The sequence below is a fragment of the Mytilus californianus genome, unplaced genomic scaffold, assembly GCF_021869535.1.
Source record: "Mytilus californianus isolate M0D057914Y unplaced genomic scaffold, xbMytCali1.0.p SCAF_8, whole genome shotgun sequence".
In the NCBI taxonomy this organism is placed as follows: Eukaryota; Metazoa; Mollusca; class Bivalvia; order Mytilida; family Mytilidae; genus Mytilus; species Mytilus californianus.
The window spans coordinates 35,805,170-35,830,279 of NW_026262734.1; the positions used below are offsets into that span (position 1 = coordinate 35,805,170).

General features: G+C 32.4%; 2 protein-coding genes across 2 annotated transcripts in view; one reads left to right on the forward strand and one right to left on the reverse strand.

Annotated features, from left to right (window-relative positions):
* Positions 1-10: 10 nt before the first annotated feature.
* LOC127710706 (uncharacterized) lies at positions 11-9,827 on the reverse strand. The gene is made up of 5 exons (XM_052216643.1): positions 9,785-9,827; positions 6,438-6,982; positions 5,685-5,799; positions 3,899-4,044; positions 11-1,347 (listed from the first exon to the last, which is right to left on the reverse strand). Exons 2-5 carry the CDS (start codon positions 6,974-6,976, stop codon positions 1,152-1,154), a joined length of 996 nt encoding a protein of 331 aa, XP_052072603.1. The 5' UTR covers positions 6,977-6,982; positions 9,785-9,827; the 3' UTR covers positions 11-1,151.
* An 80-nt stretch (positions 9,828-9,907) lies between these two features.
* Positions 9,908-25,110, forward strand: part of LOC127713083 (centromere protein J-like) — a 37,940-nt gene continuing 22,737 nt past the window's right edge. Inside the window, exons 1-11 of the mRNA XM_052219679.1 lie at positions 9,908-10,016; positions 11,686-12,610; positions 14,011-14,208; positions 14,523-14,674; positions 18,025-18,246; positions 18,669-18,899; positions 19,614-19,707; positions 21,114-21,169; positions 21,877-22,221; positions 22,926-23,399; positions 24,493-24,581. Coding sequence (XP_052075639.1) covers positions 11,743-12,610; positions 14,011-14,208; positions 14,523-14,674; positions 18,025-18,246; positions 18,669-18,899; positions 19,614-19,707; positions 21,114-21,169; positions 21,877-22,221; positions 22,926-23,399; positions 24,493-24,581 — 2,729 coding nt within the window. The 5' untranslated portion in view covers positions 9,908-10,016; positions 11,686-11,742. The remainder of the gene's footprint in view (positions 10,017-11,685; positions 12,611-14,010; positions 14,209-14,522; positions 14,675-18,024; positions 18,247-18,668; positions 18,900-19,613; positions 19,708-21,113; positions 21,170-21,876; positions 22,222-22,925; positions 23,400-24,492; positions 24,582-25,110) is intronic.

Consider the following 25,110-nt stretch of genomic DNA (forward strand, 5'->3'; position numbering starts at 1 on the left):
AACCTACCAATATACGACTTTTGCGGTCGTATAAAAACAATAGGAATCTGAAAACTATGCCAAATACTTTATTATTTTGACTTTTCTATGACTAAATAACTTAGCTACCATAAGTAATTTGCATAATGCTTTGTATGTTTTTACAATATTAAGATGTTCTTTGAGATCAAATAAACATATAACTGAATACGTTAGAGATCTTCAATTCTAAAAAAAACCTTGTACTTCATGAATCTCGATACTTTGTTCATAGCTTCAATTTCTATTGCAACAATGAGGTTTCATTTATACTTAAAAAGCAACTGTTATAACACCTCAGCTGTCACAGGGAAAAAAATGGTGAATATTTTACTGCAGGCTGTTATCAGTAAGGCCTCCATAAATACTGGCGTTTCTGCTAACCCTTCCTACCCTTAATATGTTTTCATAATTTGCAAACAAGCACTATTAAAGTCAGACTGTTTTGACTGTTTTAAACCAGTCAAAAAATGTAAACAGATAAAAAGATTTTCCTACCTACCGACTATTTTATTCAGCATTTTAGATGAAGCACGGGTATATTTTTTTAGTCTTAATACATCAATTGGTGATCTAAATGTATTAGATACTATTAACCATCTTGTTAAAATTATGCAATGAATGAGAAGGTCACTCACAAAAATAAAAAGAGTAACTGGTTGTTACCATTCAGTGGCAAATATTGGAAGACATAAGACAATTATTTTTGAAGAATAAATGATCTACCATCAATTCAGAAATTATTACAAGTTTTTTATTAATACCAATAATGTAACTGGGTGATCATGAGTATCACAATAATAACTCACATTCTGATATCTGAAACATATATATCTGTATGCAGCTTTTTCTGAAATCGCAATAATAAATGCTCGCAATAATTTCTGAATTTACAGTATTTGCAAAAGTACCCATTAATATTGATATTAAGGGCTGTTCAATAAAAAATATAAATGAGACCCAGGAAAGACACCTCAAAATCTTACCTAGGTGTGGGTGTCAAATACTTTTGTGTATTGTGAAAATATAAGTGATATTTTAAAATTGTCCTTATAGGTGGTAACCCCATTTCAAAATGTCTTCCCTTGGTACTATATGTATGTTTTGTTGGAACATTTCTAATCAACTATAAGCTATCTTAATTTTACATCATAATTGGCACCGGTCACAAAGTTCAACTGTTGAGACTTTTTTTTCCTGTCACTACTAGATGTGAGAGGTAAGATCTGGTTATTGTTCATTCCATAACAAACTTTAGTCCATAGACCACGACACATGGCTACAAGTTTAACATCTTTAACTACTTTTTTGGCAAACCTGAGCTGTTTCCTGTAAATACAGAATGGGAAAACTTATATTAAAATATATAGATGATTTCATAATATGCTAAAATGTACTTTATTTTATGCTTTGTTATAAATATGATAAAAATTATTGGTCACTGAGTTTGCTTTCAAGGTATAAGGTTGTGAAAAATGGACACATTTTGTAAGAATTTTACAGGGAAAATACATTATGTAAATAAAAAGAATCTCAATAACAGAATTGTAAAATAAATAAAATAAACAAGATAGCTCGTATAAAATGTTTTTAGAAAAGAAAAAACATGGAAAACACTTTTTTTTTACTATGCATTTGGTTTTTAAATTAGATTGTCTGAGTTATCTCCCCATATATGCCTTCTTTAATTAGAAAAATCAAAGAGCTGATAGCTCTGAGGTGGAAGAAGATACATGGAAGGATAACTTGAGTTACAATGAAAGCAGACTGCACCAACCCAGCCTGATCTGTGCCATTATTGCTTTCAACATATTTTTTTCTTCCAAAAATAATATACTTTAAAATGCTCATTTCTCCACCAAAACAGACTATACTAAACATAAAAATCTACTTGTATTGTTAATTCAAAATTAAATTTTCTATAATTTCATACATTCATCTCAGCATGGTTAACTTGATGGAAGCAATTATACCAGGAATTGATAAGGATTCACTTGAAAGTTTTTTCTGTCAAAGGTAGATAGTTCACTTTGTGTATTCTGACTTCCTTTGTATAAAAAAACCTGGCCACCATGATTGTAGTCAAGTGTGCTGAAAGTGGGGTTTAACACCAACTCCAACCAATTAATCATAAATTGTTATAGTTGTTCACAATTACTTGGTTTTTCAAAAATAAATTTTTCATCATTTTGAAAAATTCGGATGCACAATTAAATTTCCCATCAGTGCACATGTGCAGACTTGTATTTATGTAGCCAACGTTGTTTTGATTAACCCAAATAAACCATATGTTGTATATTGATCACTCCAATTCGAAACTGCAGCAGATAAAGGGCGCTGAATCAATCGAGTAAGGTTTGTATTGAATTGATTGCTTGATACTCGTTATTCGAATTAAATTTACACATGTGTTCTGCCAAATATACTTTAAATACATCCGGTCACAGTAAATAGAATATTTCCAATTAAGTAATATTGAAGATAAGTAAGATGGAATCTAAAAATTAACGTGAATAAATTGGGAGATATTAAAACATTATAACATGAGAAATTAGAACGCTAACGTTACAGATTGTTTTTTTTAAGCCTAACTGTTGGTTTATAAAATCAAGGACTTTTCTTACTTATATACGTCCTTGATAAAATGATGCAGACACTATTTTACAAACTTGTAACTGATCATGAGTACAAATAAGTCTCAGAATGAAGCATGGAAGTTATAAAATTGTAAAGCACAGAAAGAGATATGGTAACACTCCTGGTAATGGACTAATGGTTCAATGATTTCAGACTTGAAACAGCAGACAGTAAAGGATTTCAGAAGACTTGCAAGTCTTCTTCCGCCAAAAATAGTACAGATATATTCCTTATTTGTACAAACTGTTGAAATAATAAGATGGAATGACACAGTTTTTTTCATTACAATGAAAGTCTCAAGAATGAACTCAAAATTTGCTTATTTGATTAAAAATTCGTAAGGGTTCCGCGGAACCCAGTGTCTCGCCTACTTTTGCTGTTAACTGCAGGCTCAACAAAAATGAGGAAAAAAATTAATAAAAATATTCCTCTCAATACTATCTTTTGATTGTAAGTAGCTTCTGTCCAAGTTTGGTAAAAATCCAGGATAGTTTTATGAATCTAATAAATGTTTTAAAAACTTAAACTGCAGACTGTATGTAATGTTAACTGGAAGAAAAACTAAGTCCATTTATAAGTAAAATACGGAAAAAATGGAACAAAATTTAAAAAAAATTTCCTTCTAGATACTAGCTTTTAATCATAAACAAGCTTCTGTCCAAGTTTGGTAGAAATCCAGGATAGTTTAAGAAAGTTATTAAAATTTCAAAAACTTTAACCACAGAGTGAATGTAATGTTAACTGTCAGAAAAACTAAGTCCATTTATAAGTAAAATACGGAAAAAATTGAAATTTTTTTTACAAAATTTACTTCTGGATACTATCTTATGATCATAAACAATCTTCTTTCCAAGTTTGGTAGAAATCCAGGATAGTTTAAGAAAGTTATTAAAAATTCAAAAACTTTAACCACAGAGTGAATATTTGTGGACGCCGCCGACGTTGACGACGCCGCTGACGGAATGTAGGATCGCTATGTCTCGCTTTTTCGACAAAAGTCAAAGGCTCGCTATGTCTTGCTTTTTCGACAAAAGTCGAAGGCTCGACAAAAATCCAAACCACACATTTTCTGATATTATACGATTCAAGATGGTGGAAGGCTTCCATACTATTTTAAATTGATAAAGGAGGTGTGGTAAGGTTTTCTTTGGTCCCCAATATCCTACCATTATTTCAATGATGATTTTAAACTAAGTTAGAATAATATAGAGACACTCCTTAAATTCAACATGTATCATATTACCTGATTATAGATTTACTGTCCTTAAAGTGACCTCTCTGCATCAGACTGAGAGCAAAGAAAAGTCTACATCTAGATATTGTAATTGGATCTGCCATTTCCATAGCTATGGCCATCTGCCTAAATGAAATCTTTCCTGCAATAACAGCCTGGAAAAAAGAAGCATTTATTTACTTTTAACTTTCAATATGTGCAGACAAATTCAGTTTTAAAAAAAATTGTATTAGGTAGATTAAAATTAGTTTTGGGGCCTATCTCACTGCTCATTGTATAACCCATGAAAACAAAATTCAGTAAAAAAAAAAAAGTAAATTGTTTTAAATTTTGATAACTTTGTTGATAAATACATATATGGTTATGAATGACTTTGTACAAAACATTGTATCTCAGTTCATTAATGGTGTTAACAAAATAGATCAAACTATTTTACCTCAGTTCAATGCAGTTTGAATTTTCATTATAAAATTATGGACAAATAAATTTACTATTTTATGAAATTGTCTGAAAAAGACTATTTATCGGTTAATAGTTTCAAAAACCAGTTAATAGTCTATTTACGGGAAACTTTATTTGAGGAAAGGTTCACGGAATTTTTATGTCGTCCGCTTCATTCAAAATTGATTGTATACCAAAAGTATATCATTTGGAACATTTGTTGAAGAATAACCCTGGATTGTCCTGAAATATATACTGGCTTCTTTCTGTATAATATCAATATCAAGTTTATTGTCCCCCTTGACACAAACTATTTCCCTCTGCTTCGCGTCATGAAATAGTTTTTGTCTTGGGGGACAATGAACTTGTTATTGTCCTCATAGCCAGTTAATAAGTGTATAATACTGTTCTTTTTAAATATAATGAATCTCTGACTCTATCAATGTTTTTACTAAAGTTGCATTTCTTAACTGACTACGTCTTGTAAACATATGGTAGATATTTTTATGGATATTTATTTTAGAAATGTCAGAGATTAAAAGTAGTCCCCTGTTGAAGAATAAGCACCACCTAATGTAGATAACCAGGTCATGGCATCTTCTGAATAGGATCTTTATCAAACGTTCCTGCATTAGTAAAATTGAGAATGGAAATGGGGAATGTGTCAAAGAGACAACAACCCGACCATAGAACAGACAACAGCAGAAGGTCACCAACAGGTCTTCAATGCAGCGAGAAATTCCCGCACCCAGAGGCGTCCTTCAGCTGGCCCCTAAACAAATATATATACTAGTTCAGTGATAATGAACGCCATACTAAACTCCAAATTGTACACAAGAAACTAAAATTAGAAATAATACAAGACTGACAAAGGCTAGAGGCTCCTGACTTGGGACAGGCGCAAAAATGCGGCGGGGTTAAACATGTTTATGAGATCTCAACCCTCCCCCTATACCTCTAGCCAATGTAGAAAAGTAAACGCATAACAATACGCACATTAAAATTCAGTTCAAGAGAAGTCCGAGTCTGATGTCAGAAGATGTAACCAAAGAAAATAAACAAAATGACAATAATACATAAATAACAACAGACTACTAGCAGTTAACTGACATGCCAGCTCCAGACTTCAATTAAACTGATTGAAAGATTATGTCTTCATCATATGAATATCAGGCACAATCCTTCCCGTTAGGGGTTTAGTATCATACCATCAAAACATATATGAGAAGAACAGTACTTACATGAGATTCAAAATAGTCCCAGAATGATGAGTAAGCACCACCTAATGTAGATAACCAGACCTTGGCATCTTCTGATTGGACTCATTATCAATAGTCCCTGTAACAGTACTTACATGAGATTCAAAATAGTCCCCTAATGATGAGTAAGCTCCGCCTAATGTAGATAACCAGGCCATGGCATCTTCTGAATGCATTTTCTTTATCAATAATCCTTGCATTCTGTAATACCTATGGTGTTTAAATAAAATGTCAATTACATTATCAATTTAAAAAAAAACTCCAAAGGTGGTTTGTGATCTACATGTAAATATTCCTTCCATATATTGATGTTCCTGTCTGAAGAGAGACTATAGCCATAGGGATTGTAGAAACTCACTAATATACTATTATACATGTAGTTGTAGAAGATATACCGGTAACTAAATAATGACACATTTTTATCATTTCAAGAAAACAGAATAATCATGATAATTTGAACTTGCAGTGAGGTGTGAACTTTTTCTCTATATTTAAGGCCTCACTGTGACTTTTAGATATAGAACAGTAATCAAAGTGGCATGCTTTTGCTTTGGATTTTTTCAAGACTTGAGTGCATGTAGGATTTTGTGTCATGATTTTATACACTATATGTATTATTTTCCATGAGAAATTAGATGGATAGCCACAGTGAAATCCTATTCTGTTACTCTTAACTTTATATTTAAAGTAACCTAAACCAGGTTTGTTAACAGATTAAGCGTCTCATCAACTGTCATGAAATTCAAAAATATAATTTCCAATAGCAAGTGTTGTGGCCAGAAACATGACAATACTTGTACTAGTGCTAGATGTATAATAGCATGAAAAGTGGAATGAAAAAACCTTACCAAGCAAAATCTATTTTCTGTGGTGGATATTCTGGCTGTATTTCAATGACAAAAGGCACTGCCAAACATCCATCAAATATGTCAGAGAAATCTCCATCACTTGGATGATATTCATAATTAAATGAATGCCTCTTCTTTAGCTTCCTAAAAAATCTTCGTCTAAACTTATATGACCATTTCAGTTCTGAAGTAACGCAAGAAGCTAAATGAGCTTCTAATTTGACAGTTGCCTTGAGAATCGGACAAATCTCTGTGGCTCCAACAGCACAGCACACTCCCGGAGTTAGGTTGATTTCATTATAGTGTTTACCAACATTGTTGTCTATACAACTATTATTTACATGTGAAGATTCGCAAGGTCCATAAATGTTTGGCACAATCTTAAGCAGACATGGATGAATTTGCCTGGTGAAATTGTTCAGAATGAGGGCAACACCTATCTCCTCAGGTCCAAAATTGGTATCAGCTAGTTCTTGTGAATAAAACCAGTAGTCACAAATCCTGTTGTCAATCACAACATACAATAGGTAATCAGCCATGACATTCTGGAATAAAACATCAGACATTGTACATATTATAGTAATACATTTTTGTTTGCTATGATTATTTGATGATGCTGACCAACGAAACGAGACTTAACATACAACATCAGACTAATTCCATAATATTTTAGCAAAATTATGAAAAAAGGCAGAAGATACCAAGGGGACAGTCAAAACTCATAAGTCAAAGAAAAACTAACATCATCATGGCAAAAAACTAACATCATCATGGCAAAAAACTAAGAAAAAAGATAGAACATGTCCACAAAACACTATATAGAAATCTAAAGACTGAGCAAAATGAACCCCACCAAAAACCAGGGGTGAACTCAGGTACACCAGAAGGGTAAGCATGGTAAGCAGTACCAGCTCCAAATGTGGCAATGGTTGTGTTGCTCATGCAAGTATATATCTGGTGATTAGTCTCATTCTGTGATGCCACAATAAAGGAAAAGAGGATAGGATTGTGGTTAAAACAACTGGAACATATCTATGGTTATTTGTGTCACAGATATTCTATAACGATTAACCAACTGGTGATGGCGTCTGTTAAACTTTCGAAGGGATGGCTTCAATTTTACCACTTGGAACCCTTAGTTGATGACTTTAATTTTACCACTTTGAAACCTTGGTTAATAAAATTGAGAATGGAAATGGGGAATATGTCGAAGAGACAACAACCCGTTCAAAGAGCAGACAACAGCCGAAGGCCACCAATGGGTCTTCAACGCAGCGAGAAAATCCCGCACCCAGAGGTGGTCCTCAGCTGGCCCCTAAATAGTGAAAACTGTGTTTTAAATAAATATTCCTAAATTAATGAACATAGAGATGTTCTCGCTCGGACACACACTCCATTAACTAGTATATTACAAAAATGTATAAGAGCATAAACTTGAAGCACTGGGAGGCACTCTACTGTCTCCACACGGCACTAAAGACAAACTGACTTTAATTTTACCACTTGGAACCCTTGGTGGAATATCTTCCTTGTAAGCCATCATTCTTTTATAACAAAATATTATAGTACTGAATATTTCAGTAAAACACTACAGCATATATAATGTGATTTTAATGCATAACAAGACACTACAAATTACAATTAGATCTCCCAATATGTTCACAATCAAAAGCGACTGTACAAATATCTTTTTATAGTTTTAGTATTATGGAATCTGTGACAGTGTATTTAAACTTCTAAATTATTCACAGAAAGAGAGCCAAAAGAGTATAAATTTTGATGATATATTTTATGGATAAGAGAACCTTCACTTTAGTTGTTTTTTTTCGTTTTTTGCCATGGCATTGTCAGTTTGTTTTTCGATTTATGGGTTTGAATATATATATATATTCCTTTGGTATCCTTCGCCTCTATTATAGGAATCTTATCTTTTAAATTTTAGAAATTTTCATTTTATATCACATTTGGCTACTTTGTAGCTACATGTACATGTAGAATAAAAGAAGACATATCATGCCAGAATGATTGAGATGAACTAAACAAAATTGTCATTCTCTCTTTAAATCCCTTCTTTAAATATCATTTTATAAAGAAAGTACCAAATGAAATCAACAAAATGTACTGGACTGTAGAGATTCCTCTACATGTTCTAGGCAAAAAATATATTGAAAAAATTTATGTAACTATTTTCATCTAAAATTTAAGCTGAAATAACATTAATGATAAACATTTACCTCTGCTTGACACTAACCATGCTAACAGTAGATCATTGATGCATGATATTTAAATTTTAAGTTCCTTTGATGTTAAGGGTAGTGAAAAGGAGGTGTTTGACACTTGATGATAAGCATAATGAAGTGCTTTCTTAACCCTCATTCATCATGTTCACATATTTGAAAGAAATACGTTTTCTAAAGCAAGCTTAGATGTATACTATTTTTTTCTTAAAATGTGAACTTCTCTAAAATGGAGGATGTCATAAGTGATTACTTCATGATCCTGCACTCATAACCAACAACCAGAAAACACATTCATGACATTATTTCCCTGTCTTATCAAAAGAAAAAATACTTATTTTTTACAAATCATGTACAATGATTACATGTAAAATGCTAGGAGACTTGCTGGTCCTTGACAACACTAGTGCTCAACCATTATATTGAAGAGGATGGTCAAAGGTTTATTTTTTACTTTTCTTTCATCGTGAAATGGCCATTTTATTTCCCATTTGTCCGTGTGCATACCCCCTAATGACCCTCATACGGAATTTGAGCACATAGACCTCTAAGTTCTAACATGGCAACATTGTCAAAAGGAAAGTAACACTTGCTTCTTCTTCTTCTGATGAATACTTAATGAATTGCTTAAATTGTGTCAATCTATACCTATCTATATGTCATGGTATCCACTAATGAAACAACCAATAGACCAAGGTCAAAAATTATGACCAAGCAAAATGACATACATGAATGACTGAAGTGGTAAATGACAAAAAGTTTTAAAGGTCTGGAAAGCTCTTATAGTGTACATCTGAGTTTTAGGCTATATAGGTTTAAGCAGTCTCAGTGTACATGTATTATGACCGTAACTGAAAGATACATGCAGATACCAGTGCACACGCACTTGTTTCTATCAATGGGAAGGTCGACTATCTAGATATATTATATATGGATAGTCGACCTTCCCATTGATAATGATAGAATAGAAACAAGAGAACGTGGTAGATTTGATGAGACAACTGGAAATTATGCGTATTTTTTGTGGTGCTACAGGTTATCAAATTATGCATGAGAAGATAAAGCATGTGGAATATCGACACCTAGTATAAAAGTCATTGTACTTATTACATTTCAGAATGTATAGCTCTCTCGACACTTCTCTGTCGTTCCGTCTGCTTCAAAACAGTCCTGTATGCGTTTTAATTTTCCCAAAATTTCCTTCATAAATCAAAGCTTTTTAACTACCTTGATCATTTACATTTCCGGTAAATAAGAACAGGCTTGTTGATAAACATATCTAGCCTATTTTTGAGTTCAAGTCGTTAATCCTCACCAAATGATCAACTTTTAACCATTAATGGTAAATTGACCTAAATACTGAAACTAACAAACTACATTTGGTAACGATCAATTTTCAGTTAGGTGCAAAACAAAGACCATGTCATGCAATGACTTGTCACATAAAATTGAATCTTTGGTATGAAATTTAAATCCACCAATAGACCACTTTCGAGTTCGTTGCATTTCCGTCAAAAAGTTTGGTTTTAGTGAACAAATTCGTGCGTTAAGGAGCATCTTCACTTCCTTCCCAGGTTGAGTGAGCGGTTGAAAAATATGATGCTATTATATTGCACAAATTATTTGGCAAATTAAATTCTTATAATTGATAGTCAGCACAGCTTTTATTAGGGAATTGTGATTGAGTACCTACGGAACAATCATTATTTCTAGTTTAACCTGCATAATGATGAAGACACTTGATGAACTTTAATAGTGCAGGGATACAGGGGGTCCCCTCTATCTCAGTATCTGGTAAATGCCATTATAAAGGCACGCATAATTGACGAACTTTCTCGGTGAAGAACATAACTTGAAAGTGGTCTATTCATTCAAATCGTTTATTTGTTATGAAATCATTAAGATTACATATCAATATGCAGCATGCAAAAGGTACCTACATGCCTACCTCCACTAACTCAATTTGGATCAATTACTTACTCCACCACTGGCAAAAAAGTAGCTGTTACTGTTAACAAATATCTAATTCTTGCCACCACCCTTGCAAATGTCTGAGTACATTTGATTTCATCCTTTATTTGCTGTTATTTTTACACTCCTGTTTTCCGAAACACACAGTATATTGTGATGTGGGTCCGTTGCTTGTTCGTTCCACACACATTCATGACATTTATTAAGGAGTAATTCACCACAGTTTCAAAGGTTCACTTTGATCACAATATGTTTTAAGAACAACATGATAATGTTCAATAGATTATAAAAACAACAAATATTACACAGAATACTTAAAAGATATCAGGTGCTCATGAGGGAGCCGTTCCGTCACCTCTAATCAAGTGGCATGCCTGTAGTTACTCCTGATTAAAAAAAAAATATTTCATTAACAGTTTTTTGGTATTATCCTGTATTTTAATTTGGTGGATACAGTTTATTTTCTCACAATACACATTGTATTGATCCCCAAGATACAAAGATTATCACATGACTTTTGTGTGTAAATAAAAATCAGAACTAAAATAATTTTACTTATTCTACATGCTAAAAGTGTATTTATCATTAGCTGCTCACAGCAGTAAAATCTGGTTCATCCTGAAAAGTATGAACTACATCATGTACAATAGCAAAAAAAATAAAAATATCTTCATCAAATTAGCTTGTAAGTGATACGAAATATGTACTAAATAAAGTAAAAGTAATTTCATCAAAATTCATGATCTTTTTTCATATGGTACCATACTATCAATATGAGAAAGGCAAAGAATTTGAAGTCATGAATAATTTTCAATCTACAAAGATTTTGAACAAGTATGTCACAACTAATATGTATGTATTTAGCATGTTTAGAGAAAGATATCACAGTCCAGCAGTTTTTTTTAACATTTTCATATTCCCAGAAAATTTAGAATTTAAAGGATTAAACAAATGATTGAGTACATGACACTTTGAATATTAGCATGTCAGACTTTATGAATATAGTAAGGATGGTATCTTTTTGTTTTTTCTAATTTTAGGTATACTACCGGTAAATTGGAACATCATGTAGAAGAAAAACATCGTTATTTACAGATATGGCCAATTACTTTGGACCAAACTCTGCAGCCTGGACTGCAAGATCTGGGGTGGTTCTAGACCCAGAGAAAAATGGTCCAATGGCCTTCAATGGAGCCCCGAATATAAACATGATTATGTCTCAGGCTGTGAACATGGGGTTTGATGACAAACAGAGTGTACCACACAATATTGGACAAAATTTACAATCACAGAGAGATGGTCAAAATGTAGGCTTGGCATCATCTGGTGAAAATATCTTATCTCAGTCAAATGGTCCTCATTTTAAAAATGCCAGTATTGTTCACAACTCAAACATGCAAACCATGGTTGCTTCAAACTCAGGAATTCATCAAAATATGATTCCAAACAGTATGACACCTCAGTCAGGAGGTTTTTCTGTAATGAATTTAATGGATAGAGGTGCATCAGATGTGAATTCTGTGTCCATGGGTGGTCCAGGAATGACTTCAATGAATGATATGATGGGTGGTCAAGGTATGCCGCCGATGAACCCCATGGGAAGAACTATGACTTCTACAATGAATTCTGTGTCCATGGGTGGTCAAGGAATGACTTCAATGAATAATATGATGGGTGGTCAAGGTATGCCTTCGGTGAACTCCGTGGGAAGAACTATGACTTCTACAATGAATTCTGTGTCTATGGGTGGTCAAGGAATGACTTCAATGAATAATATGATGGGTGGTCAATATATGCCACCAGTGAATTCCATGGGAAGAACAATGACTTCAACAATGAATTCCACAGGATACAACAATATGACAGGATTACCTCTGATGAATGCCAATATACCATCTCACATGTTTATGCAGACTGTAAACTTTGATTCTTCACAGAACCAAGAAGATATGAATAAAACTATGGGTATGTCTAACTTGTCAAAAAATACAACCTTTTTCTGAAAGCATTATAATTTTGTTAGGACATTTGTCATCCTTATCTTTTCGGCATGTACAATGTATATTATGTAAATTATTGAGCTATCATGTTTGCAATACAGATAATAAAACAAGACAGTTTTACACCATGATATAAAAAAAAAGAGATTCCTGATACTTGAATTTTAAATGAAGGTGTGTCATATGGTATTCTTACCCTCAATGTCCCTCATTGAATTTTGACACGGTGCCATATGGTATTTTAAACAACACTGAATATTGACCCCTGGGCTAATATATATTCCATTGCAGATAAAAAATTATATTACACAGGAGTTCATAGACATGATCAAACTACACTTGTTTTGGAACAGGGTCTTATTACTGAAATACAACTTCTTTTAGTTAAAAACTGAGGGTGTTTTGTTCATTACACATATTTATCAAGTAACTAAAAGAAATAATCAGGGCTCACGCTAGCAGGTGACTGGGGCGAAGAAGTCGCTTTCAAGTCAGTCACTTCGCTTTGCCCGAACGTCAAAAGCGATATCTAGTCGCCCGGGTGTTCACAATAGTCGCTTTCGTCATCATGGTCATCGGCAATTTTCCATTTTCACCAAGTTGTTGAAACGTCAATTTTTCATTTATAAATAAAAAATTCAAAGACATAAACAATTTATTTCTTTTGAAAACGTGGGGAAAGCATTGATTTATAGATTGATCGTATGTTATTTCAAAGAAACAACTTTTTATGAAGTATTTTCTTTCACTTCCGACACTTGTTTCTCGAGAGCGTACATCAAAAGATCCTGATTTTCCGCAAAATAAATGTGTTACTACATTAGAACGTAATGAAAATTGCCTTCAGTTAATGTTTCATCCATTTATTGCATTAAAAACGTCATATTCCTTTCCAAACTTCGCTTGTCAAACATCGTTTATTTTTGTAAATTTTCCTTCGTCCGCCATTGAAATATTTTTGAATCACGCATCGGATACGGACCAACTATGAACGAAATCCGTATTCTTACGATAATAACTACAGACGCATGAATGGCACTGCTGACAGAAGAATATCTATCACAAAAGTGAAAAATACGCATTCCACATGCATTAACAGAAATTTGTTTGGATCCCCTTAGTTAAATGTATATATTTCAATGCAAATGCATTGTTTCAATTTATTGATTTAAGTTGCTTAATTTTATTAAATTTATATATCTTTTTAATGAGAAACAATGAATATCATCAACAGAATAGTTTCCTCATTGGATTTTAACTGATAACTGATAGTTTCTTTTTCTCTTTTGATTTAAAAAAAAATCCTTAAATAGGACATTTAGTTAGTAGTTTAAATAATAATACAATTGGTTTACACCATTTTAGAAACATCTATGGATCTACTGGAACAGCAGCAGGCCATGGAACAAAGCAAGTTGTTACACAGATTTAAAGAACTCAGGCAGTTACAGATACAACAACAAGAAATGTTAATGAAACAACAGCAAGATCAACTAGAGTCACTCAGATTTGAACAACAAAATGTACATTCTGTTATAGCTAAACAACGGAAAAATCAGTGGGGTATGATATTCAGACACTGTAAATAAAAAAAATGCAATCATTTATTTTTGTGAAAAATTTGTAATGGGAACTTGCATTTTAAATTTTGATAGAATAATTTGTATGCAGTATTTTATAATTAGTGATTATGACATGTTAGAAACACTATCTCGAAATCCTCACATGAAGCAAATGATTTTTGAACTGTCTTATATTTTTATGCTTTAAAATTTGAAGTATTTTGAAATTAGCTGTGTGTATATTTAATGTTTACATTTTGCTATTGCAAGAGGATTTCAGTTATTAAAGATTTAAATTTCTTATATTTTCATCAGGAGGCCAGGTAAATACAGATTTAGGTGAAACAAGAACACCACCCAAACGACAGAAAGTACCAGGCAGTGGATTGGCTAAAGCAATGAGCATGACACAGCAATCACAACAATCACAACAATCACAACAAAGTTACGTGGACTATGCTAATCAGGTAAAATTTGTTAGATTTTGGTTATGTCATAATACAAAAACAGCAGTCAATCACAAAAACACAAGAAACAAAACGTGCATGTTTGAAAATCTACTGCAGGTTTAAAAAAATATTTATCACTGGAAAAACTCAGAGATATAAGACAATAATCAAGTTTAAGAATGCATTTCTGAGCACTGTTGTCAAATAAAATGACTAATGGAAATTTGACCATATTTTCTAATTACAATTGTAGACTTTCATGAGTTATTTGAAAATTGCTCTTGGTTTCATAGTTTCTAAATCAGTCATATTTGTTGGTCAAGTCTGCATAATGATAAGGTTCACTATAGCCCATTTTTATACGACCACAAAAAAATTTTGTGGTCGTATATTGGTATGACGTTGGCGTCGTCGTCGTCGTCCGGCGTCGTCGTCCGAATACACATTGGTTTTCGCACTCTAACTTTAGTTTAAGTGAATGGATCTTTTTGAAATTTGACCATAAGGTTAAATACCACAAAAGGAAGGTTGGGATTGATTTTGGGGGTTATGGTACCAACAGTTAAGGAATTAGGGGCCAAAAAGGGGCCAAAAATAAGCATTTTCTAGTTTCCAGACAATAACTGTGGAACGGTGTATGGATCTCTCTGAAATTATACTACAAGTTTCCGTACCACAAAGGGATGGTTAGGATTTGCTTTGGGGGGTTATGGCTCAAACCATTTAGGAATTAGGGGCAAAAAAGGGGGAAAAACAAGGTTGTCCTGGTTAATGGACAAATACTGTAGAACAAAACATAATTTAAAGCAGTGTAAGGGAGATAAATCAAATACATCATTGAAATTATCTCCCTTACACTGCTTTTAAATTATGTATAAAGTAATGGTTAATGAACAATAAAGATAATTTAAAACAGTGTAAGGGAGGTAATCCAAATACAACGTTTTGGTTACTTCCCTTACACTGCTTTTAAATTATGTTTAAAGAAATGCATATTTATAAAGGAAGACCAGTAAAAATATCTGCAAATGTTGCATCTTTATTTTTACAAAAAAATCCATATGAAAGATTTGACACTATATTTTTAATTCTATTATAAAATAGATTAAGTCAGCACTATGGTAAATTTAAATGGGTAATTATGGTTGCCAACTCCATTGGAAATTTGAATTGAGATTTTGACCATATCTTGAGGGAAAGAATTTTTTGGGGGAAAAAAGGGGGGGGGGGATAAAAAGAAATTGTGGGGGGTCAATTTTTTCTCATTTCAGATTTCAGAAATTAAAAAGAATTACTCTTCAAATATTATTTTTTTTTCAAATTTCAAATATTGAAAAATTTCAAGAAGTAATCTTTAATTGCACAGTATGGCGCATTAGATTTGTAAAATCTTTGATCACATTTATTTATTTGTTATGCCGAATCTAACAGTGTATTTAGATTTTTAATTTTGGGTCCAGTTTTCAAATTGGTCTACATTAAGGTCCAAAGGGTCCAAAATTAAACTTTGTTTGATTTTAGCAAGAATTGAATATATGAGGTTCTTTGATATGCTGAATCTAAACATGTATTTAGATTTTTGATTTTTGGCCCAGTTTTCAAGTTGGTCCAAATTGGGGTCCAAAATTAAACTTTGTTTGATTTCAACAAAAATTGAATATATGGGGTTCTTTGATATGCTGAATCTAACCATGTATTTAGATTTTTGATTTGTGGACCCCGTTATCAAATTGGTTCATATTGAGGTCAAAAGGGTCCAAAATTAAACTTTGTTTGATTTCATCTTAAATTGAATTATTAGGGTTCTTTGATATTCCAAATCTAACCGTGTATTTAGATTTTTAATTTTGGGTCCTGTTTTTTAAATTGGTCTACATTAAGGTCCAAAGGGTCCAAAATTAAACTTAGTTTGATTTTAACAAAAATTGAACTCTTGGGGTTCTTTGATATGCTGAATCTAAACATGTGTTTAGATTTTTGATTATGGGCCCAGTTTTCAAGTTGGTCCAAGATAGGGTCCAGTATTTAAACTTTGTTTGATTTCAACAAAAATTGAATATATGGGGTTCTTTGATATGCTGAATCTAAACATGTATTTAGATTTTTGATTATGGGCCCAGTTTTCAAGTTGGTCCAAATTGGGGTCCAAAATTAAACTTTGTTTGATTTCATCAAAAATTGAATTATTGGGGTTCTTTGATATGCCAAATCTAACCGTGTTTTTACATTTTTAATTTGGGTCCCGTTTTTTTTAAATTGGTCTTCATTGAGGTCCAAAGGGTCCAAAATTAAACTTAGTTTGATTTTAACAAAAATTGAATTCTTGGGGTTCTTTGATATGCTGAATCTAAACATGTATTTAGATTTTTGATTATGGGCCCAGTTTTCAAGTTGGTCCAAGTTGGGGTCCAAAATTAAACTTTTTTTTATTTCAACAAAAATTGAATATATGGGGTTCTTTGATATGCTGAATCTAACCATGTATTTTGATTTTTTATTTGTGGGCCCCGCTATCAAATTGGTTCATATTGAGGTCAAAAGGGTCCAAAATTAAACTTTGTTTGATTTCATCAAAAATTGAATTATTGGGGTTCTTTGATATTCCAAATCTAACCGTGTATTTAGATTTTTAATTTTAAGTCCCGTTTTTTAAATTGGTCTACATTAAGGTCCAAAGGGTCCAAAATTAAACATAGTTTGATTTTAGCAAAAATTGAATTCTTGGGGTTCTTTGATATGCTGAATCTAAACATGTGTTTAGATTTTTGATTATGGGCCAAGTTTTCAAGTTTGTCCAAGTTGGGGTCCAAAATTAAACTTTGTTTGATTTTAACAAAAATTGAATATATGGGGTTCTTTGATATGCTGAATCTAACCATGTATTTTGATTTTGGACATTGGACCATAATAGGTAAATTAAAAAAATTCAAGTTCTTAGACCACATTCTTTCTGTGTCAGAAACCTATGCTGTGTCAAATATTTAATAACAATCCAAATTCAGAGCTGTATCAAGCTTGAATGTTGTGTCCATACTTGCCCCAACTGTTCAGGGTTCGACCTCTGCGGTCGTATCAAGCTGCGCCCCAGTGAAGCATTTTATTCTAGGTAGAACTTCAAATTAGTATTTGATGGCTATTATGACAATGTGTTATAATTAAACAATGGTTTACTAAACAAATAAGCAAAACAACTCTGTGTACTTTAGTGAAATACTTTACAGGTAACACTATTGAAATCTTGTTTCTTATCCTTTTCATATTTAAGTGACTTTGACAGTAAAAATGGTGCAGATCTGAAACATTTTACTTCTGTATATGAGGAAAATATTAAATTAAAAATTGCCTGTAATTTATAATATTATATTCAGTCTGCCTTGCCATGCCCAGTGATGTATGTCCCACTGAATGATGAAAATGATGAGATCAAGACCAACCCTGACCTGTTTAGTGATACCAATTCTCATGTAGGGAGCCAGTGTACAGAGGATGGATTTAGACAGTTACCAGATTCTGCTTCTGAAGTTGGAGAAATCCCACAGCTACCAAGCAAGAAACCAGTCAGTAGAGTTTCAACCATGCACATGTCTATGGTATGATAATATGTTAGATTTTGATAATAAAAACTGTGGAAAATCATAACATGCAGAAAAATATGAATTTCAATTAAAAGAAAAGTTATTTTCATAGCATCTGTATTAATAAAGAGGATGTAGCAACCTGACAACTCAAATTTACCCCCAAATAAAAAACAAAATACAGACATCTTTCGAACAAGACTGTAAAAGGATGACGCTACTGTACTTTTGGTATGACCGTAAGGATTTGTTCCCTACAGAATATTGAGGCAGGGTAGTTGTTCAAATGAAAACGAAATTCCAGTTTATTCATTTTAGAAACAATCATAGTAAATATTAGATGAATTCTGAGTTCAATTGTCTTGTTAAGACATATGAACCCTAACATCAGTAAATACTTTTTAAGTAATTGAATAATAATACATTTTATATTGTAGAAGAAAAGTTTAACGGAAGATTTGGAGCAAGATGAAGGTTTTGGTACTCAGTCATTCAGGTCATCAGGTCAGACTGATCACCTCAGGCCTAATAGACAAATGGACATGATGAATGGTCAAGAAGTTTATCATGAGGATGAGGACAGTGTCCAGTTAGAGGAGCAGAACCTTGACCAGGAAGAAGACTACGATGATGATGATGACGAGGAGGAGGAGGAGGAGGATTTTGATGTAATCAACAATTGTTTTTTATTGTTACCATATAAATCATTTTTTGTTCTAATCTATTGTAATGCAAGTGGTTAGTCCATTTTTAGTTAAATGAAGAGATGTTTAAAAAATATTAGATATTGAATCCAAGTTGCTTTGTTGAAAAAGAAGAGGCATAAGATACCAAACAGAGAATAAAAAAACAATATAAAACAAAGCAAAAAACAACAACACCATTGCAAAAAACAATGAGAAAACAAATAACAGTTGACAAAATACTAAATACATAACCAAAGACTGAGCAACATGAATCCTGCCAATAATTGTGGGTTATCTCTAGTGATCTGTAAGAGTAAGTAATTCCTGCTCCAAATGTGGCACATTCATATTGATCATGTCAAGTAAAAGCTGAAACTAAGATAAATCTTTGATAAACTTCCCTCAGAAATTTCAATATGCTACACATAGACCTATTGCTATTTCTGAATCAGAGACACTTGAACCAAGATCTGCGACATTTGAACTATTAACATTGTAAAACAATCACTTTTGCATTGCTGCAACAGACATTTTCTCTTATGATGTCAAAATTGTACGGGAATGTCTGTCATGGCCAGTAATGGCAGACAAACAGCGATAAGGTGTAATCATTCTTTATCCACTTTGATCAATATTATAGGATTTTGTACATTGATCACTCCTGAGAATAACAAATGTTGAATTATTTATTACAAGGAGGAGGAGGACCAAGATCATGTGACCTCAGAAGAGGAAGATAGACCAGTGACAGGTGCTACACTAGATGACAGACCAGTAATTGGATTAGGAGGTTAGCTTACTTCATAATAGATTTGTCAGTCATGAATCCTGAAGTAAGTTATTGTCAATAAGAGTATTGGTCTGTTGATTGAACTTTTTATTGTAACTTAATAAAAAATCTTATGATCTATAATTGTTCTTTCTCTGAAGAGAAGGATTTTCTATTGAAAATTCAGATAAATAGAAAAATTGTGGTACAGATCAACACAGTTTGAAGAAACTACAAATTTCAGGTTTGCACAGTGAAAAGCAAATGATAGTGTGATATTGCACAATTGTACAACCCACATGTAAGATTTGATCATTCTCGAAACATTATTCTGAATCACTGATGATTGAAATTTACCTGTAGTCATCAAGGTTTTCAACATAACAATGCTATTATTTTACCCTTCTTACTGAATTTAATACAAGTATAATCCTAAAAATGTGTCAACATTATCAACGTTATAATGTATGAATAATGAGATCATAACTGCATATAAAGGTCAAATGCAAATTATAACGTACATAAACCACTTAAACATACAAAAAATAGATATTTAAAAAAAAAATGTATTTGTCAAACAAGAAAACAATTTAAAAAAGGCAAAAATGGCAGAAAAAAAGCATTATTGATAAAGAAACTCCACTTTTTTAGTTTGAAGAATGTCAACAGGGACTATCATAATGGCAAATCAAAAGCTTTATTTAAAGTCGGCATGTCACATAACATTAACATAAGCTCTTTGAGCTTTTATAACTAACAAATACATACATTTACACAATAAACATACACAATACACATACACAATACTAATATTAAAACATAAAAGACATAGAACATATATTTCATTCACAGTTAGGCAAGGCTGAACTAATTTAAATACTACATATTATATACATGCATGAGCACTAAGCTAAAAGCAACATTAAAGCAGCAACATAAAACACTAAAGCACAGCAATCACAAATTATAAAAAGCTATGCAAATAAAACACAAAAAGAGTGGAAGTATAATAAGTAGCACTATTATGTTTCAAAGCTGTAAGATAAAACATAAAAATAAATACTAAGCACATGCAATGCAATGGCATGAGTTGCCATTCCATGAGTTTATTACTCTTTAATTGGGTAAAAGATGTTTCAGTTCTCAAGTGGTGGCAGTACAATAAAATACTTTTTCAATAGCAGTTGATCCTTTGAGTGATCTGTGGTTGTTTCAAACAAACTTTTGTGATGGCTGGTCACATCAAGTATTTGGTTGCTTAATAAATTAAAATATACAGGGAAATCTATTGTTGGCATTGAAAAGTGGTTGCATCAGGTGGCTTAATATACAATGTAGATGATATTTTAGGCAGGTTTCAATGATTTCTGGTGGTGATATTTTTCTGTATATGTAAATATGTAATATCGAGATGTATTTTTTTTTAGAGAAAAAGACTTTTGAAGAATTACTAGAAGAACAACTAAGAGCAGAGGAGGAGAGGGTATATATTTTCTGTCATATCTATTATAAGAAACTGTCCAAGGGATCATTGATTCTTACCAGTGGTTTTACTCACTTACTGTGGTAAATCAACTAGATTCACTGTACTGATGACATTATTATTTGTTGGGTAGGGGCAAACCATCAATTTAAATATTAAAGTATAAATTTTCTTAAGCTTTGTTTGTCAAATTTGGCAAAACTACAAAACTGAGTTTCCACTTAAAGAAAATAGTTTTTCTTCAATCTACGAAAAATTGGTTCCCACAAAAATCAAAGAATCCACAGTAAACGATCTTTGTTGTCAGCAGTAAGCTGTTTTATTACAGTTATGTAACATGTTTTGAGTATGAATTTCCATGTGCAGGTCAATCATCAAACACTATGTAAGATGAATTTTCTGTTCTTCGTACATTTTTTCACCAAAGTATTTGATACTATTTCATCATAGATCTTTATTCTTTGATAGTACATTTAATCTTAGAGGCAAGTAATACCTCACAATTTTTTTCAGATTCAGATGATGTTGTGTTAAAGGTGTTCAACACATTGTAATAGTGACAACTTTGATTGACACACATTGTTTTATTTTTTTTTTTAAGTACAAACAAATAACTCCCTTTACCTCCTAACACTCAGAAAAAAAGGCAATTATTAAACATAATCTGAACTAGAATCACATTTATATTGATGCTTTTTTGTCTACAGATGAGGTTACAATCATCAAAAGGAGAAAACGTAGACAGTCCAAAGAGATGTTTTTTGAAGAAGGGACAAGGTATTGCTAGGTATGGTTTACCATCCAAATCCAAACCAATAAAAGATTTGAAATCTGTAAAACCTAAAGTGGATAGTAATTCCTCACAGCAAAATAGACCATCAAAACCTGATACTCAACAAAATAAGTCTGCCAGACAAGACAGTAACTCAAGTCAGCAAAATAAAGCAGCAAGGGGAGATAATAGACTGAATAAAATGTCAAAGGGAGACAATTTAACAAAACTTCAGAAGGCTGGAGGAAAAGAAGATGGTCAAGGACCCAAGAAAAGAGCGGTAAATTTATCTTAAACATTTAGAATGAATTTTATTATAAAATGTTGCATCAGCCAACATATAAAAGATATTAATAGATAATCATTTAAAACATGATTTGCTGATGTGCCAGACAAGCTTTGATACTTTTATGCTTGAATACTTGTGCTTTAGATATTTAAAAGCTTCTAAGACATATTGAAAATGTTTTTAAGTAATAGTTTGGCAAGTGAGATGATGTTAGTGTGACATGTTGTTTTCTTTTTTTGTCAACTAAGAAAAAGGACAGAGTGATAAATAAGTTGTAAGCTTTGTGTTTCTAGAATTTATAAATGATCATTTTTGATTAGTTTTAATTTTATAAGTTATTTATGAAAATGAAGCTGACACCTCTAATTTTGGCACCACCTCGGTTGTCTCGTGGTAGCATGTTCGCCTCAAGTGTGGGAGGTCGTGAGTTTGAACCCAGGGTCAGAGTCAGAATAATGTGTCCAGGTAAGGTGACATGTCTTCCTGTGAACTGTTACCTTGTGAACTAGCACGTTAAAAATCCGGCTCATCGTGTCGGTCTAGTACAAACCAGGGTTAATATTCATATTACATTAACATGTTCTCGTCCTCAGTATGCATATTAATTTACCACTGGACATTAAGCAGCCATCCATGATGATGATCATCATCATCTAATTGTGGCAATTGATTATTCTGATTTTCTTTATTTGCAGACCTGGCAAGACAGAAATAAACTGAACTTGAAGACCTCACCAGCAAAGAACCAGAAACTAATTAAATCTCCAAATGCCAGAGAGGATACACTGCCAAAATATCAGCAAGCAAGTAATGTCAATGATCAAAAAGTACAAGATAAAAGACAACTTAATAAACCTCCTGCAAAAGGAGAACTTCCCAAAGGGAGACAACAAATTCAGAAACCAAGTGGAAATGTAAATAAGCAACAAAGAATTGAGGAAAGGGAAACACTGTCAAAGTCCCCTGATTTCATTTCTGATAATGATTCATTTGTTGCAAGGATTAATCAAAGAGCAAAGAATGATGTGTTAGAAAAAGAGGAGGTTGATGAATTTGAATATCTAGAGAACTGTGCAGACAATATGTCATTCTGTAGTCAGTCATCATTTGTTACCAAAATATTACAGAAAGATAGAATGAAACATGATCCCTTAAAACCTTTACAACAGGTAAATTTTTAATCTTATTTTTCATACCAAATGAAATATCAACTTATATCCTACCTTCTAAAGATTTCAGAAAATTCAATTGGTTGTGCAACAAATAGTGTATAGTTAATACAAGGTGTGTACAAGAGTTATTATTCATGATAATATTAGTTACATAGTGTGCTAGTGACCTAATACGATATATATGGGGTCAGTAAATTCCATATGAAGATTCGAACGACCTAATACGATATATATGGGATCAGTAAATTCCATATGGGGTGAGAGCGAAGCTTGAATCCCCATATGGAATTTACTGACCCAATATATATATCGTATTAGGTCACTAGCACACTGTGTAACAAATTTTTCTTACCGACTATCTTAACATGTGGCATTTAGACTAATGGCCTATCAAAGTGATTAAGTCTTCAATATTAAGAACCTACTTCCATTAGTCTATAGAAAAACAAATGCCAACAATAACAACTTGTTAGGTTTAGATGTGTTTTATGAATTTATTTCAATTGTTCATCATCAATTTCTTTGTCTGTTGAAACCTTTCAGATTTTTCCTCAACACTGTGTTGTTTTTACAAAGGGACGTAACACCACTACTAACCTTGTATTGAAATAAACCACGCCTACTAACCCCATATGAAATATACATGGTCTCCACGCAGTTGCTTTTAACCAATTATATTCCTAGAAATGTATAGGAGGTAAGATAATGCCCGATACAAGACAGCATCAGTTAGATATTCAGATTTAGTAATAGATACACATATTTTTCCTAGTAGAAGATAGGCGTGGGTATGATATAAATATTACACAGTCTGTCAGTGACCTTTTATGGTAGATACAAGGTTGGTAAATTTTATATTAGGATTCAAGCTGCGATCTCACACCATATCTAATTCAACTGTGTATATACATATAATAAGGTCACTGATGGACTGAGTTATAAAATATTAAGATTATATTTTTCAGATAAGCATTGAAAATTGACAATATAAAAATAAGGAGATGTGGTATGATTGCCAATTAAGTAGTTTTCTTTTGTCCAATCAAAATAATGTATAAATAGTTATCTTTTTGTTCTTTCTTATTTGTAGTCTCCCAGAACATCAGTTGCCATGCAGCTTCAAGCTACAATAAAAAATGCTACACAACAACATCAGAGTTTACAGCAAAATGCTCACAGGTTAGTTGATTTGAAAAATTGGTTTGTTGTCAATGTATAAAACTACTGTATGGTTTATTGCCAATAAAATGTAGAAAAGAACTATGGTTAGTTGCACATAAATGGTGTAGAACTGTATTAACATGTCAGCACTCTGATCAATTCTAGAAAGTTTTTTTTTTAATTATTGAACCTTACTTCAAAGTCTAGAATATTATGTGGACACTTGTTGCAAGTAACAATGAGCAATACAAGAGTTTGAATGGTGGATACCAGATTTTTTACAGAATACTGTGGATTCATTATTATTCGTTAGATATCAATTTTCGTGGATTTCGTGGGTGCAGTTAAACCACGAAATTAAATGTTCAACAAATGACAAATTTTCTTAAGGCTTGTATGCAGACTTTGGCAAAACCATGAAATTAAATATCCACTAACATATAAGTTTTCTTTCATCCACGAAAATTGGTACCCACGAAAATAAATGAATCCACAGTAGTTTAATATCTCTGTTGGTTGTTAAAAAGCTAAGATGTGGTACAGTATC